The 17,864-nt window shown below is 50.9% G+C and overlaps 1 protein-coding gene across 1 annotated transcript in view; it reads left to right on the top strand.

The window, feature by feature from the left end:
* Nucleotides 1-17,864, top strand: part of AGRN (agrin) — an 89,376-nt gene that overhangs the window by 1,010 nt on the left and 70,502 nt on the right. The window contains exon 2 of the mRNA XM_069079563.1: nt 3,652-3,913. Coding sequence (XP_068935664.1) covers nt 3,652-3,913 — 262 coding nt within the window. The remainder of the gene's footprint in view (nt 1-3,651; nt 3,914-17,864) is intronic.

Below are 17,864 nucleotides of genomic sequence, written 5' to 3'. Positions count from 1 at the left end.
GGGGTGGGGGGGGGGGGGTAGGGCTAGTCTGGACTTTGCAAAACCGTGCCGTAAGTATGTGTGAATGAGTATGTCTGAGGAGGAGGGGCCGGGATTCTGGGCTCTGTTCTTTTTGGGAGGGGCTGCCCTGGAGGGCAGACAGGTCTTTGTCTCCCTCCCCCCAAACAGTGTAACCCCATGAGTTTGTTTGTTCGAGGGGGCACGGCAACCTCCTTTGCTAACGGTAAAGGCCCTGACTGAGGAGAGATGGGCTGGAGTGTACCAGGGAGGGGCGGCCCCGGCCTCGCGAAAGTCGGCCAGGGTGTTCATGTGTTCCGGTTTTTGAAGAATGGGGGGGGGGAATCACTTGTCCTCAGTTTCCCCTTCCCTATCCTGGCCCTATTCTCAATTCCATAACTTCTAAGCTTTCCCTACTCTTCCTGCCGCCCCAAACCTCCAGGGCACAAATATTGTTTCTCCTTCATCTGGACTGGAAAACAGGACCTGCAAAAACATGCCTGACCCAGGCCTCCAGCTGGGATCCTTCCCTCCTCTCCCCCCCCACCCCCCTTCCCTATGCACACTCTTCAGAAGGGGAGGCTGGATGGAGAGACTCTGCCCCCAGGACTGTGAACGAGAAGGCAGTTTGCCAAGTCCCTGCAGGATTTCCCGACTTCCTCCTTGCCAGGGTCCTGGGTGTGGCCATGTGGGAGGGGGCCTAGAGTAGGCACTGGGAGGCTGGTTCTCCTGCAGTGACTGCCTTCCCAGGTTAACCTGGAGCCACCTGTGTGTGTGTGTGTGTGTGTGTGTGTGTGTGTGTGTGTGTGTGTGTAGGGGGCGTTAATTAGCATGGGGCTCAGACACAGCAGTGGAGGGCTGGGGAACCATGGTCACCATGGGTGGGTGTGGGGGGGCTCCTATGATGCTGGATGAAGATTACTTTGTGGTGTCTGTCCCCTCCTTTCCTCCAAACAGCCTATCAGGCTCAGCTTCTCTCTTGGATTGGGGGGTGGGGTGGGTAAAGGAGTTAAGCTAGAGGGCCCAGAGGTAACCAGAGGCTTGGTCTGGCAGGCTTGATCTCTTGGAGGGCCCTGAAGGACAGGGCTGAGTTCCATCCTTTGTCCCAGAGGGATGCTCTCTTCCCCCCCGCCTCCCTCTACCCATGGTCCGTCCAGCCTAGCCCCTGTACCCTCCGCCCCCCCCTTCCCATTCCCAGGGCACTTCTGCCCTCCACCAGGGAATGTGTAATCTCCTCACTGCTAAAGGACCACTGAGATGGCTTTAAGTCTAGAGGCCTGGTGGGGATAGAACAGATCCTTTCTGTAGCCTCCAGAATGGATGTATCTATGGGTTTGTGGGTGGGCCCAGGGCTCTGTGGTTCTCCAGCATTTCCCAGGTGTCTCACCTGGGGGTTGAGGGGAATGATGGAGGCTTGTTTCTGAAGTAGGTCCTCCCCCTGGTTGGGGGAAGGGCAGAAGGGAGCTGTCTTGCCAGACGGGTTTGTCAAATCTACTACCTTCAGGGCACGGAGTGGGAGGGGAGGGGCCTGGGCCTGGGTTACTGCCTGAACTTGAATCTGGTTCTGTGTGTCTCTAGGCACCTCTGGGTGAGCTGGGCCAGGCAAGACCGAAATATGGGAGGAAAGGAAAGGGGGGGAGGCCTCCTGTCTGCCCCACCCTGCCCTACTAGAAGGAGAGCTGATGGGAAACTAGCCCTGAATGCTGGAGTCCATGCCTGTGGGCAGGAAGATGGGAAACATTCTCCTGAGATGGGGCAGGTGGGACCTGGGAGGCAATGGTACCGGGGCTCAAGTGGGAACTTTGGTCTGATGAGATGGAGGCAGAAGGAGCAGGGTGAAGATCAGCTCAGGGTCAGTGACCTCGTAGAGCCAGAAGGTGCCTTAGAGGATACTGAATTTAACGCCCTCATTTTACAGGGGCACAGAGTGGTGAAAGGTGGCTTGCCTGGGGGCATTCAGTGAGTGTCTGAGGCTGGATTTGACCTCACATACTTCTTGCTTCAAGTCCCTTGCTTTCTTCCCATATGCCTCGGGCTCTGGAGTCTTCTGTCCTGCTGGTCTGAATTTCTTCTACAAACTGATCCCTGTGGAAGAGTGTGGGGGCTTTAGTGTGGGTCTGGAAGGCTCATTACTGGGCCCTGGGAAAGCCTTGAGTCAGGCCCCTGGCCAGATGGGAGCAGAAGATATTGGGTCCAATGTCTGTTGCTATGGGAGAACAGGGCAGCCACACTTCGGAATGAGAAATCAGGACCCTTCTTAAGAGTAGGTGGTGTTGGCTATGTGCCCTGGCCCCCGAGCTCGGAGAGGCAGGACTCCAAGGAGGTGGCAGAGTATCCTGGGCCCAGGCTTCCACACTGGGAGGGACAAGTGGGAGTGTCCCTACGGAGTTTGAAGTATTTCGATGTCTGGCCAGGCCTAAGACAGTACCTGGGCTGATGGGGAAGGCCCACTTTTTCTACACTGGGAGTACACCATTGAGGTCACTCTTGTGTGTTAAAAGGAAGGGGTTGGGGATTGGAGGAGACCAGGGGCTCAACTCAGGTCCTGAATGGCAGAAATAGCATTGAGGGAGGAAAAAAAGGCTGTTCAGGAGCCACTTGCCTTCTGAGAAGTGCCTGGAAGTTAAGAGGTAGTGTGGATAGTGGATAGAATGTTAGGACTCAGAGCCAGGGTTCAAATCCCACTTCTGACACTTGTGAACTGTATGACCTGGCCTGAGTCTTAGGATCATACATTTAGAGCCAAAGGAATGCTAGAGGTCATCTGATCCCACCCTCTCATTTTCCACAGGAGATAATAGAATATATAGTAACTATAGTCCTGACTTCAAGGGCTGTAGTTATCATTCTGAGAGTTCCCTAGGTGGCCACATGCAGGGATCCAGCGTGCATATGTGTATGTCATGCTTCTCTCTGTACTCATAGGTCTATGGTTCATAATATATGTATAGGCCTTCATGCTGTGTTCTTGTGCGTGTGTGACTGTGGGTGGGCTGGCTGCTTTTGGGGGTGGAGGAACCTTTTAACTTTAGTCTGGGAGAAACAGGTGGGAGCTCAAGCATGAGGCAGAGAGGACCCACCAAAATCAGGGGCATGTATCAGCTCACAGAGAAGCCCTGTGGTTTCTGAGGGATCAATGTCTTCCCTTTGAGGAGGTTAGATACTGAGGCCTGAAAAAAGATTGGGAGATTGTGTTTCATTCCAACAGGCATTTTTATTCACCATCTACTGGGGCTGCAAACCAGTGGTTGTTTCCGTCAGAGGGGCATATGTTCTTCTGAAGGGGAATAGTGTGTACTGAAGTGAATATGAAATAATTTCAGGAGGGAAGACGTCTTTTAACAGGGGGATCAGGAGATGCCTTGCCTAGGATGAGGCAACAGAGTGTGCTCAAAGGAGCCATGAGACTAGCAGGGATGGGTATAAAGATCTGGTGCATTTCAGGCATGGCAGATAGCCTTTGCCCCAGAGCCCACAAAATCAGGGTAGGGAACCCAGGGATCCAGGCTTCTTTCTCTTGGCCCCTGCAGCCTTACAGCCCCCAATGTATGTGCAGAAGGGAAGTTGCCTGATTTGGGGAGCTTCGTTATCCTGTCTTCCAACCCAGTAGCTCCCTTTTCTGACTCTCCCCTTTCCTGTTCATTCCCTCCCCAGGTTCGGGTCTGGAGGTATCTTAAGGGCAAAGAGGTGGTTACCCACGAGATCCTGCTTGATGGTGGGAACAAGGTGGTGATTGGTGGCTTTGGAGATCCACTCATTTGTGACAACCAGGTGTCCACTGGCGACACCCGGATCTTCTTTGTGAACCCTGCCCCACGCTACCTGTGGCCAGCACATAAGAATGAGCTGATGTTGAACTCCAGCCTCATGCGCATCACACTTCGGAACCTGGAGGAGGTGGAACACTGTGTGGAAGGTAAGAGTGGGCTGGGTGCTGGAGTCCTGTGGGTCCCTGGCCCCACTGCTGGGTGCTGGAGCCCTGTGGGTCCCTGGCCCCACTGCTGGGTGCTGGAGCCCTGTGGGTCCCTGGCCCCACTTCTGGGTGCTGGAGTCCTGTGGGTCCCTGGCTCCATTGTATCTTCTGGGGGACCTACCGTGAGGGTCAGCAAGCACCTAGATTCTCCTCTGATGGGTCCTTGTTTCTTGTTGGAGAGAGGGGTTGGAGCCCACAAGGTGTTCCTGTGTGGGGTGGGTCCCAAGGTTTGTCTTTCTCTGTGCCACTCTACCCTCCTTGTCAAAAGTTCTGTCTGCTTCTCTGGTCTGTTGAGAGATTTTCTCTGGCCCCTTCTGGCCCTGACCGCAGCCTCCCTGGGCAGCTCCCACAGCCACTGGCCTTGCTGACACTCTGAATTCCTGGCCCGACTCGAGGTCAGAGGCCTGGGATGTTGTGACGTTGGCTAGCCAGGCTACTCACCCTCTCTGGGGATCTCTGAGCGGAAGTGCTGTCCCCATGGGGCTAAGAATTCCCAAACTCTGTATCCTGCACTGCCTCTCCCTTTGGGGAGCTGGGAGTGGTGGGGGCAGCTGTGATGCCCCGACTGGGTCAGGGTGGGGGTGCCCAGAGCTTGGGACCAGGAAGACAGTAATGATGCTGCTTGAGCTGGGGGAGCCAGTTCAAATGCAGGGGCAGGTTGCCTTGATAGACTGGAGGGTTTTTGAGGGGAATTGCTCAGAATGGACTCTCTAGTTTTCCCTTCTTTTTGGAGTTGAGGAGGGGTGTGTGGTTTGCAGGATGATCGGAGCTTCTAGGAATAGGGAGCCTAGAGTCTTCAAAAACCATATACATGTGAATGAATGAGGACTGTGTCAGAATTAGCACTGTCTGGACCATGGACCAGTTTCATAGATTTAGAGCTAAAGTGATCGTGGGCCCATTCAGAGACTTTTCTAAGGTCTCCTAGTTGATAATTAGGACTCTGTACCCGGCACTCCCTAACACTGCTTCTCAGAGGTCCAGAGTTCGAATTCTGACTCTGCTGCTCGATACGTTTCTTATATGACCTTGGACAAGCTTTCCTTCCACTCTGAACCTCAGTTTCCTCATCTTTGGGGTGGTGAGTGAGATGATGGGGGTCCTTTCCAGTTCTGCCAATGCCTTACGCCAGTTTTGTCCTGGAGGAAGGGATGATTCTGGGATCCTGGAAAGGTAGGATGGGGTTCCTCCCCATGGTGGAAGAAGCCACTCCACCCATAATAATAAGAGCTAACATTTCCATGGGACTTTTATACAGCACTTTGGATCTGTTGTCTAAGGTAACTGGGTCTCAGTGGAGAGAACCTTGGGCTTAGAGTCAGGAGGACCAGAGTTCAAATCCAGCCTCAGCTCTGTGATCCAGGGTTATGTAAACAAAGTCATTACAGGGTAATTTGATGGGGGAGTCGTTAGTAGCTTAGGGCATCAAGAGGAAATATTTGACCTGGGCTTTTATGGAATTGGGGAATGCCAACAGGCAGAGGTGAGGAGAGAGTGTTTTCCAGCCATGGGGGAGAGCCAGTACAAAGGCATGGAGGTGGGAGATGAGATACCTTGTATAAGGAACAGAGAAAAGGCCAATTTGGCTGAGACATACAGTCCATGGAGGGGAGAGATGCAGTTTGTAAAGGGCTTTGAATGCCAAACAGAAGAGTTTAAATTTTGTCCTAGAGGCATAGGGAGCCATTAGAGTTTCATGAGCAGGAGAAGGCCCCATATTGGCAACCATGTGATATGTCTTCAACTCTCCCCTCAGGGTGGAGCCCTGGGGCAAATGTGTTGGGCAGTGGGAGACTTCCTCTTGTCTGTGCTTTGGGTTAGGGGAAGGACCATCTCAGCCTTGAGCCCTGAGGCCCGACATTAAGGGAAGAGGTTCCCAGGTGGTCATCTTCCCTGCTCCTGAGGCCTTCCCCCCACCCCCAGCCCAGTGGAAGGAGGCTTGGACTGTCCACTCTGGGTGCGATGTTGGGTAGTGGTGAGATTTCTCTTCTGGGGTCCCAGCTTCAGTGCCTGAATTGAACAGCTGGATTTTGAATCCTGTCTCAGACACTTACTAGCTGTGTGCTCTGGACACATCACCACCTTTCCTCCCTAGACTTCAGTTGATTTGGTACAGTGCATAGAGCTCTGGGCCTGGAGTTAGGAAGACCTGAGTTCAAATCCAGCCTCAGACACTTACTAGCTGTGTGACTCTGGGCAAGTCACTGCACCCTGTTTGGCTCAATCTCCTCATTTGTAAAATGAGCTGGAGAAGGAAATGGCAAACCGCTCCTGTATCTTTGCCAAGAAGACCTCAGACAGGGTCACAAAGAGTCAGACATGACTGAAATTTCTGAGGAGGAGAGTTGACCTTGTGACCCCAAAGATCCCACCCATTGCTCAGTCTCTGATCTGTGGCTTCTTCCTAGGGGCCCCAGGACAGTACAGACAGCTGCCCCCAGGGCTGGGAACTTCACCAGGGAAATGGGATAGGGGCTAAGGGCTCAGAGACCGTGGGAGCAGCCCAGTGTCCCCCCAGCCCTTGTCCCATGTGCTTCCCCTGTGGTCTGGGAAGGGATGTGCCCTCAGTGGGGGTGTGGGGAGGGGCTTCCTCTCCATGGGAGGGTGGGAGCTCTGATTTCCCATTCCTTCCCCATTCCGTCTCTGCTTTGAACCATTTCGGGCTGAGGGCTCTGGGGGAGGGCCCCCCCTCCCCAGACTCCAGGGCCCAGAGCTCAGCTTCCCGTCCTCTGCCTCTTGGCCCCTGATCCTTTGCCTTGCTCATTTTCCTGGGGAAGGAACTTGGCTCCTTTCTGGGGGCATGCCTTTGCTATGCCTCCAGTAGAGAAGGGACCTGGGGCTTGGGGTGGGATGAGTGAGGAGGGAAGAGCTCAGTCCCTCTGCCATGCCCTTTGGAGGTGGGGTGGGGGTGAGCTTCACTTCTTTCCAGATGTCTGGCTGCTAAGGGGGTGGGGGCAGGGGTGGGGACCTGAACCCTCCTTCCTGGCAGCCTCTTTTCCTGCGGTGGGAGAGGGCAGGCTGCTCCCCTGGCTTGGGGCTCTTGAGGCAGTTGCAGGCTGCTTGGACTCTTGTTCGTTACTCGGATGCCCGGGGACAGGCCTATTCCCCCCGGGGCCCTCCTCATCACACCCATTTTCCTCATATGGCCAACCTTCCTGTCTGGGAGGATGAAGTTGAGGGGCAGGAAGGAAAGGGAGTGGATGATGTTGTGGCTGAGTGTGTATGTCGGGGTCAGTCTGGACCAGGCATCGTGGGGGAAGGTAAGAATCCCCTCAGCCCTGCAGGCCTCCAGTCCAGGAGAAAGAAGGCATTCTTGGCTCCCCCAATCCAGGAGATTTGTCTCCGAGTCCAGCCCTGAGGGAAAGAGAAGAAACAGCTCCCATTCTCAGAGTGGGAGAGAAGAAGAATGGGTCCCCTGCTCCCTTACTTTATGAAGAAGACAGAGGGAAAGCAGGGCCTGCCCTCAGGGAGCTCACATAGGAAGCAGGCCCTGCCCTCAGGGAGCTCACAGTAGGAAGCAGGCCCTGCCCTCAGGGAGCTCACAGTAGGAAGCAGGCCCTGCCCTCAGGGAGCTTATAGTTGAGGGGGCTACTGAAGGACTTCTGAGAGTAGAGAACTGCCTGTAAGGGTCCAGGAGAGCTTTCTGCAATAGCTGGGCCTAGAATTATGGGGAAGATTAATACAGGATAGAGATTGGTGGGCATAAGGCAGGGTTCAGGAGTCAGTAGGGAAGAGATCAGCCTGGCCGGGGGTAGGGGGCTAGGGGGCCTTTCCTCCAAGGGTACAAAGGAGAATGTTCTTGTCTTCTGTTAGTCAGTCCATAATGATTTATTAAATATTTTACTAATTAAACCATCAATCTTTTCCATAAGGACGACATCCTCTCTCAGTGCAGGTTTGTGTCCTCTCCAAGAGCAGCCTAGAGCAGGACTTAGAGATTACATGACTTGTCCAAAGTCACTGTGCCAGGCTGGGTCAGAGGCAGGGCTTGAACCCAGGCCTTTCAGGCTTCCAGGCTGCTTCTCCATATGACACTGCCCCTCAGATGAATAAATGAGTGCACACAAAATAAATGGAGAATGTTCTTGAGTCTAACTAACCCAGTTGTTTAAGTCCTTGAATTCTTCCCCATCATAACAAAGGTCTTAGAGTGTAACCCTCTTGAGGGTAGAATCAGATGGTTATTTTGGGGGGGGGAGAAGAGGGAAGGCATGGCAACTGGGGTTAAGTGACTTGCCCAAGGTCACACTAGTAAGTGTGTCAAGTGTCTGAGGCCGGATTTGAACTCAGGTCCCCCTGACTACAGGGCCGGTGCTCTATTTACTGCCGCACCTAGCTGCCCTATCAGGTTGTTATTTACCTTTGGGTCTCTGGAGCCCAGTATAGTTAGCAGGTGCTTGGTAAATGTTGACGTGACTGGGGAAGTAGGGCCATTGTGTGGGTGGCTAGAAGAGTTTGGGCTTTATTCTTTCTGCACTTGGGAGCCATTTAAGATTCTGGAGTAGAGGAGTGACCCAGCTGGCTCTCATGCCTTAGGGTTTTGATAGCTGGGTGAGGGGATGGGCCGGAGAGGGGGGAGACAGAGAGAAGGGAGGCGAGACTGTGGTGATAATCCTGTTGGGCAGAAATGAGAGGATGTAAAGGGACAGAAGGTGAGTGATTGTGGAGGCTGAGTCCATAGGACTTGGCAAGTGATTGGATGTTGAGGGTGATGTAGAGAGAGGGAAGGGTCAAAGATCATACATAGCCTCTGGGATTTTAGAGCTGGAAGGGTTCGGAGAGCTTAGCTAGGATAAAATATCAGCTCTCCATTAAAGTTTTCCTTTCCACTTATATTTCATATTGTCTCCCTCTGTGTCTTTTCTGTTGCAGTCAGACTGGTCTGCTAACTGCTTTCTGTTCAGGACAATCCCTTTTCCCACCTCCACACCTTTGAACAGGCTGTCTGTCCCACCCCACCTTCCCACCTTTGAAGGTACCTCCTTCTCTCCTCTCTGCCTCTTGGAATCCTGAGCTTTCTTCAACGTAGGGCTCAGGTGCTTTGAGATCTCTGCTCTTCTCCCACAGCTGTTAATTACTCTCCCCCTTTGGAAATTACTTTGTTTTGTAAAGCCTTTGCATTAGTGGCTAGAGAGGTGCCCTCAGTGAATGAATGAATCACTGACTGGATATCAAGCACTGGGGCTACAAATAGAAAAATCAAGCTGTTTTTTGCTCCCAGGAGCTCACTCCAACTGGGGGGAGAGCCTAGAAAAGAAAGGTGCCCTGTAGGATAGACAGAAAGTCATCAAAGCCCAAGGGTGCCTCAGTAGGGCAGAAGGCAAGGCCTAGCAGTCTTTAGGGCACATAGGCAGCTAAGACGGCAGTACTAGGGGGCTGAGGGTGTGGTGGCAAGGCTAATGGAAAGGGCCTGCCCAAGGTTCTCTCCCATTTCTTCACTTGCCATTTCACCTGTTTCACAGATCCACAGCTGGAAGGGACCTTAGAGGCCATCAGTGTCCAGTCCCCTCATTTTAAAGAGGGGGAACTGAGGCACAGAGACATCAGGTGAGCCTGCTGACTCGAAGGCCTGGTGGCCCTTCATCTCAACAGGAGGAATAAAGGGGGAAGGCAAGATGATGGGGCCACCCTGGTGGCGGTGAGTGCTCTGAGGGTCTGGCAAGCACTGGCTCCTGCTGCCAATGATATCACAGACCTGATCTAAGTGATAGAAACGTGAGAGGTAGTGTAGCTCAGTGGTTAGAGAACTAGCCCCAGAGCCCAAAGGCCTGGGTTCAGGTCTCCTCTGTGACCTATACTTGCTGTTTGACCCTTGGGCAAATTACTTCATTTATTTTTATTGTTCCGAGCAATTCTTTAGATAAGTTGTACATGACTAATATGAAAATATGTTTTACATGACTGCACAAGTACAACCCATATCGAATTGCTTGCCTTCTCAGTGAGGAGGGAGGAAGAGAATTTAGAACTCAAAATTAAATACAAAAATGAGTGTTAAAAACTTTTTGCATGTAATTGGAAAAAAAATATTTGAAGGGAAAAAGAGATTCTAAGTGGGAGAGGAGGTGCGGACCTGCGTTGGTGGATGGAGTTCCCGACATCCAGTAAAAATCACTGATCCCTTTAAAGAAAGACTTTCTGCACCTGAGTGTGTGTAGAGTGGGAGCTCCCTGCACAGGGCCTGCCTATTGCTGCCTCCCCAGGCCCAGACCATTTTAAGTACTTCAGTGTTTGTTGAAGTAAGCCCTTGGTTTAGGGTGAGAAGTACCTTGCTCAGCCCTGGATATTTGGACGTAAATCTTTTTGGTTCTAAATCCAGATCATTGCCTTTGAGCCTGTGTACTGGTGTGTATGTGTATGTGTGTGAGTGTGTGTATGTGTGTGTGTATATGTGTGTGAGTGTGAGTATGTGTGTGTGAGTGCATGTATATGTGTGAGTGTGTGTGAATACATGTATATGTGTGTGATTGTGTGTGTGTGAGTGTTAGTGGCAAATGAGGTGAGGAGGGGGCCAGAGAGGGCAGCTTTAAAGGGGCAGAGGCTGAGGTGGGATGGGCCATGTTAAGTTGGAGGATCTGGCTGGTCATGATCTATGTGGTACCCAGAAGGCAGCTGAAAAACAAGACTGAAGCTCTAGGGAAGGGCTGGGGCTGGGAGGAGGGCTCTGGCACTCAGTACCTAAGGCTGAAACCCTGCATGAGAGGCAGCTTGACATAATCATAAGACCTTGGAACCAGCAAGCCTTGGGTTCAAATCACCCCGCAGATACTTGCCAGTTATGTGACCCTAAGTAGGCTCATCTGATAGCTTTGTGCCTCAGTTTCCTCCTTTGTACGATGAGAGGCTTGGACATTGATGGTCTCTAAGGTCCCTTCCAACTGTGCTCCCATGAGATGGGTGAGCCAGTGAGTGGAGACAGGAGGATCTAGGGCAGAACTTTGGGGATGGGAGGAGGAAGCAGGCCTAGGTATTTCTCTGCCCCAGATGCCAAAGTCCAAAAGACCAAATGACTAATTAACCCTGAGTTTGGATGATGACACTGATGCAAGGTTGGGGCAAGTGTCAGTGTGACTCAGTCACTGGGGTGGACAGTCTTTGTGGCCACAGACAGAGTGTGTGCTGGTGGGGTGGGGTGCCCCTCGGGAGCATGGAAGAGTCTTGAGCCATGCTAGGGCTGCCCTATCCCTTCCAAGCCTTCCTCAGGCAGGCAGAGGCCAGCTTCTCCTAGCCCTGAGCCCTGAGCCCTGAGCTGTGCTAGGGCTGCCCTACCTTCCCCTTGCCTTCCTCAGGCAGGCAGAGGCCAGCTTTCTCCTAGCCCTGAGCCCTGAACCATGCTAGGGCTGCCCTACCTTCCCCTTGCCTTCCTCAGGCAGGCAGAGGCCAGCTTTCTCCTAGCTCAGCTGGCCTTTAAGGTTTATGAACTGGGAGATTTATGGCTGACAAGGATCTTAAAGGTCATCTTATCCTAGATCTTCATTTTATAGATGAGGAAATTCAGTTCCAGAGAACCGAAGTGACTTACCCAAAGTCACACAAGCTGCTACTAAGTGGCAGAGCCAGGACATAAGTTCCTGTTGTCTGTTTGCCAAGAGGCTGCCTGAGACGGCAGGGCCTGTTGCCTAATTCCAAGAGGCCACCTTAGGCAGCCATCCGATGGGGTGTGGATAGTCTTGAGTCAGCAAAACGTGGGTCCAAGTTTTATCTCTGACCCTCAGTGGGCCACCTTGGGCAAGCCATTGCTGGGTCTGTTTCCCCCTTTGTAAAAGCAGGATCATTGTAGCGTCTCTCTTACAGGGCTGATCTGAGAATCAAATGAGATAGTATTTGGAATGTACTTTTCAGACCTTAAAGGGGTCTATAACCGTCAGCTATTATTCTCTAAGCTTGGCTGGTCAAGTGTTTAGCGGTAGAATGGGTCGCTGCTAGGGACCTCAGAAGCGAGTCCAACACCTTCATTTTATTTGTTTATTTTTTGCTTTTTTTGTTGTTTTTTTTGAGGGCAATTGGGTTTAAGTGACTTGCCCAAAGTCACCTGACTAGTAATTGTGTCAAGTATCTGAGGCTGGATTTGAACTCAGGGCCTCCTGACTCCAGGGTCAGTGCTCTATTCACTGCACCACCTAGCTGCCCCAACACCTTCATTTTACAGAGAAGGAAACTGAGTCAGAGGGAGGTGAAATGTCTTGTCCAAGGTTACATAGGAAGGGGGGGAAAGCATTTATTTGATACCTACTATGTGCCAGACACTCTGCTAAGTGCTTTATTAGTATCTTATTTGATTCTCACAACACCCTTGGGAGTAGGTGATGTTATTATCCCCAATTTACAGATGAGGAAACTGAGGCAAGCAAGTTCAATGACTTGTTCAGGGTCTGGGGCTGAATTTGAATGCAGGTCTCACTGACTCTAGGCCCAGGGCACCACCTTGCTGCCTTCTTCTTAGTAGTAGTGTAAGCTTCCAGGTAAGATTTGAATCCCGGTTCTCTGAGTTTAGAACTAAGGTTTTTTTCTGCTGCCCCACTGCTATTCTCAGAGGATCTGGGTTCAAATCATGGTTCTTTCACTGACCCATGTGGGTGACCTTGGGCAAGTCTGGGCCTCATTTTCCTTATCTGTAGAATGAACTGTAGATATATGATTACTTGACCTGGGTTTCCTCCTATATAAACTGAGAAAGTTTGATGGGATGGTCTGGGAGTTCCTCCTCCAGCTCTATGCTCCTTAGAAGTCTCCTATGACTACTTCCCAAGCTCCCCCACTGAGCTCCATTAGGCAGTGGCAGGACAGGGTCAAAAGGCCCTGCCCTCGGTCTAGGGGAGAGGGGCCTCGGAGCTGCCCCAGACTCCTCTTTTAATCATTGGAAAAGATCCTGCATTCCTTTGAGGTGGCAGAGGCTGGGGCGGGATTCTCACCCAGCCTTCAATTTAGAGCCCAGAGACCCAAGCCAGAGAAGGTGACCAGGGCAGGACAAGCATGGGGCAGGGGAAGAACCCTGAGTTTTGAGTCAGGAGAGATAATGTTTCTAGTTCCAGCCTTGTACCCTGTCCTCACTATCTTTTTTTTTGGTCTTTATTAATTTGTGTACTTTTAGTTCCACATTCCCCCAAGTTTCAAATTTCCTCCCCCTCCTCCTCTTCCCCCCTCCCCCTCTGCATCATGGCATACAATCAAGTATAGGATCACATTAGACATCAGTCAGGTTGTGAAGAAGGATTGTATCTGTTGGGATGAACAATGGGAAAGAAGAGGCAAAGCCAAGCAAGAAAAAGGAAGAGAGCAGGTGGTTTGCTTCAGTCTGCATTCACACTCAGTTCTTTCTAGTTCTTTCTCTGGATGTAGACATCTCTCTCCATCATGAGTCTTTTGGGGTTGACTTATAACCCTGCATTTCTGAGAAGAGTCCAGTCTATCAAAGTTGGTCATCACACATATGTTGTGTCTGTAATTGTGTATAAATTTCTCCTGGTTCTGCTCTTCTAGCTCAGCATAAGTTTATATAAGTCTCTCCAGGTAAATATGAAGTCCAATCTGCTCCTTGTTTCTTATAGCACAATAGTATTCCATTACACTCATATACCACAACTTGTTTAGCCATTCCCCAGTTGATGGGCATCCCCTTGATTTCCAATTCTTTGCCACCACAAAAAAGAGCTGCTATAAATATTTTTGTACATACAGATCATCCTCCCACTTCTGTGATCTCTTTGGGATACAACCCTAGAAGTGGTATTGCTGGGTCAAAGGATATGAAATTACTTATAGTCCTTTGGGTATATATAGTTCCAGATCGCTCTCTAGAATGGCTGGATCAGTTCACAACTCCACCAGCAATGTATTAGTGTTCCAGTTTTTCCACATCCTCTCCAGCATTTGTCATTTTCCTGTTTTGTCATCTTAGCCAATCTGGCCTGTGAGATGTGTCCTCACTACCTTACTAACTGAATGACCTTGGCCCAGTCATTTGCCATTTACTGGACCTGAGTCTTCCAATCAGAAAAACAAAAGTAGATTGAAGTAGATGACCACTGTGGCTCCTTCTAACCCTGAATCTGTGATTCTAAGATGCCCCAGCAGAGGACAGGGCTTGGATCCAGGTCTTAAGGAGAGCCCGAACATTTATTTGGGACTGGTTAGCTAGAATTCTGTAAGGAGAGGGAGAAATGAGGAATCAGCAAAGCGAGACCCCTCCTGCCCCAAATCACACTGATCACCTGAGGGTGTGTGTGTGTGTGTGTGTGTGTGTGTGTGTGTGTGTGTGTGTGTGTGTGTGTGTAGGGGGGTGGAGCATGAGCTCTAGAGGGTGTGCAGGCAATGTAGTCATGGCAAGAGCCCTAGATAGGGCCTGTGTTTGAATCCTGACTTTGCTACTTCCACACTGTAGAACCCAGGACATATCACTTCCCTGGGTCTCAGTTTTTCTACCTATAAAGAGGATGGGAGTTGGACTCTGTGAGTGCCCTAAATCTCTGCTCCCTTCCTTCTTTCTCTGTCTCACCCATTCTAGGTGGAGCCACGTCCACCAAAGGAAGGATTCTGGAATTATAATTCAATTCCACAAGTACTTATTAAGTTTCTTATTCATGAAGACAAAAGAGAAACAGTTAAGCTCTCAAGGAACTCACGTTCTTTAAAAAAACAAAAATCACCTTATCTCCATATCTTGTTCTGTAACATCCATTTCTAAAATATCCCTCCCTGTACCAGTGAACTGAGTTCTCCTTGGTAACAAAGATTTTAAAAGGAAGAAGAAAAAACCAGCTTAGCAAAAATCACCAATACATTGACCATGTCTGACAGTATGTGCATATTCCACCCTCCTCCCCAGAAAAGAATGTAAACTCATTGAGGGAAGGGATTATTTCCTTTTTTTTTTTTTTTTTGCCTAGCACACAATAGGTGTTTAATAAATGCTTGGTGGACTGGATTGAAATGAATTTTTTTGCTTAAGGTCACATATAATGAACAAATATCGGAGGCAGGCTTTGAACCCAGATCTCTCTTCATTCCTGGGACAGCTGGGGATGGGGACAGGGCTTCAGGAGCTCTGTTTCTCCAAGCTGCTCCCCCCTCCCATCTCCTGAGCCACACTGGAATGGGGAATGGGGGGGGGCACTTCCGTTTTTCACCCTCTGTTTCTGAAGAGGACTGGTGATGTCACAGGTGATGTCTTGCCTTGGCAGAAAGTTGCCAGCCTCACTCTCTCCTCCAAGCATCTGCAGGGCAAAAGTCAAAAGATGATTGACCATGGTGGGGGGAAATATGGGGTCCCTAAAAGGGGAGGGGGAGCAGCCTGGGAATCAGAAGTAGGGAGGGAGACATGGTTTGTTCTTCCCCTTATGTCCCCTGAAACACAACACCAGTCACCTGGGTCTTGAAGAGGTCTCCAGTCTCTGGTCCTTTGCCTGGAAGGCGTTCCCTTCTCGCTCCCTCCTCTTTAAATCCCTTGGGTCCTTCAAGGCCCGCCTTCGAAGCTGCTTCCTACCTGAAGCCTTTTCTGATTGACCAGCTGCTTGTACCCCCTACCCCCGTTATTTTATTTTATATCTATTATCTTTATGGTGAGATCCAAGATTTCATGGATGTGGGCAGTTCCTGACTTTCCTAGCACAGGCCGGGCTTTGTCCATGCCTCACAGCGTGGGGAAACTGCCTAGGGCACTGAGAGGTTAAGTCACAGAATCACCGATTTAGAGTTAGAGGGGGACCTTAGGGGTCTTAGAGTTGGACCCCTTCATTTTACAGAAAAGGAAACTGAGGCACAAGCCGGGGAGGGAGGGACCCTCAAAATCAGCTGCTTGTTGGTTCTTTCCATGCCTTGGCCTCACATTGCCGGTGAAGATGGGACACCCCAGCATCTGCAGGGGCCTCCTTGCTGGGACTGAAGGCTGGGGATCCCAGGCAAGCACCTCTTTGTCCAAGAAATGCCCGATAGAGATGTTCTTTAGCACGTGGCTTCTCGAGCTGGGTCAGGAGCGCCAGGCCCCTGTTTCTTGATAATTCATGGGACTGTGGCTGAGAGCTTGTGGAGGAGGGGAGCAGGGCCAGAAAGGCTATTTCTCTGCAGACTTTTCCCCAGGCCCCAGCCTCTGGGTTCCTGGGCCTTCCCCAGGCCTCCCTGATGCTTTAGGTGGAAGGGGGGTTGGGGAGAGAAGGTGAGGTGGGGGTCGACTCTGTCCCTGTTCTGCTCCCATCAAGCCTTTTTCAAGGGCCACTCAGTCTTTTTCAAGGGTCACTGGGGAAAGCTCCTCCAGCCCAGGTTTGCCCACTGTAATCTCTCCTTCTCTGATCTCTGGGCCCATGGCCAGAGCCAACAGCATTCCGGGCATAGCTGGGACAGGTATGTCTCCTGGGAGCCCCCTGCCCCCCCCACCTCTGGCCAGCCAGCCACAATGGGGCAGGGGAGCCTGGGAAGAGGAGGGTGGCAGAGTTCTTGCCTGGAGTATCCTCCCGGAGATAAGGGGGAATTTGTGTGTCCCCCCTCCCCACCAGGGCTTGGCTTGGGGGCTGGCAGGTGATGAAAGAAACCTTCCCATTTTCTTCCTGAGGGGTCAGACTGGGGGAAGAGGGGGGGGGGTTTCAGGAATTTCCTGGGCCTGCTTTTTGGGTCCTCCCACCTCCCACTTAGAGCCTCCCATCCTTCTTCAGGGGCTGGGGTTGCTGGTGCTTCCTACTTTTCCTGGGTGCTGGTGGGCCAGACTGGGTTGGAGGAGAAAGGAGTAGTCCAGACCCCTTCCGGCTCGGCCTTCCCTCTCCCACCCTGTATCTCAGCCCTGGCTCTCACTGTGAGGCCTGGGCACTGCCCACCTACCAGGGCCCAGGTGGTCACTCCTACCTGGTTTGGCCTCTGACTTCCTGAGAAACATGATGAGACAGTGCTGGGAGCTTGGACCTCTACCTAGTGGCTGATCCCCTAGAGAAGGGGCCTGGGTTTGGGGGGTGCTCGCTCAGATCCCTGTCCAGGGGCTGGGGATCCAAAGGTAGAACAGGGATTCTTCCCTTGGCTTCCACAGACCCCAAATTACCCACTGACAGATTGAAGGGGGTTGAGGAATTTATTTCCAAAACTATTTTGATTTTTTATATTTTTAATTTAGATTTTATATTTTTGATCTTTTGATTTTTTATTATTCTGATAACTGCGTCTTAATATAATTGGTTTTCTTTGCATTTAAAAACATTATTCTAAGAGAAGGTCCATAGGCTTTTTTACACTGACTGCGCAAAGGGTCTGGAGCATAAAAAAGGAAGGAATCTTTAGTGCAGATAACCGGAGAGTTAAGAGATCTGGATCATCTTCAGTGTGACCCTGGGTAAGTCACTTCCCTCCAGATCTATGACCTAAATGGAGAATTAAGAGATCTGGTTCATCTTCAGTTTGACCCTGGGTAAGTCACTTCCCTCCAGATCTATGACCTTATTCTAAGTGTCTTTAAGCCTCAGTTTTCTCCTCTGTAAAATGGGAGTCACAACACTTGTACCCTGTAGACCAGCGGTGTCAAATTAAAATAGAAACAGATCCTTGAAGGCAGCAGATGGACTCAGAAAACCACTACTTAGCATTGTCTCCATTGTATGGTATTTGTCTTTCTTTCGTCTGACATTTCCAAATTAGATTTTAATCTGGTTTGCTGAGGTGGGGGAGGCTGGGAGGTGGAGAAAGCTGACCTCTGCAGCGGGAAGATCTGGGTTTAGGTTCAGCCTTTGACCCTCCTGGCTGGGTGATCCTGGAAGATGGCAATTCTCAGAGGTGACAGACTGAGTTTGAGGTAGACGAGTTTGCTCTCAAGATGTCCCTTTTCTGGTATCTTCCTATAATTGTTAAACATACCTCTCTTCACTCCAGCCCCGGAGAGCCCCCATGACATAAATGTTATGGACACAGTCTGGTTGCCCAT

The sequence above is a fragment of the Petaurus breviceps genome, unplaced genomic scaffold (genome assembly GCF_028583685.1).
Source record: "Petaurus breviceps papuanus isolate PSGF00001 unplaced genomic scaffold, PetGlider_PUasm1.0 91041, whole genome shotgun sequence".
Taxonomy (NCBI): Eukaryota; Metazoa; Chordata; class Mammalia; order Diprotodontia; family Petauridae; genus Petaurus; species Petaurus breviceps.
Note: the sequence above shows the minus strand (reverse complement) of the source record. Positions and strands in the feature narration are given on the sequence as shown.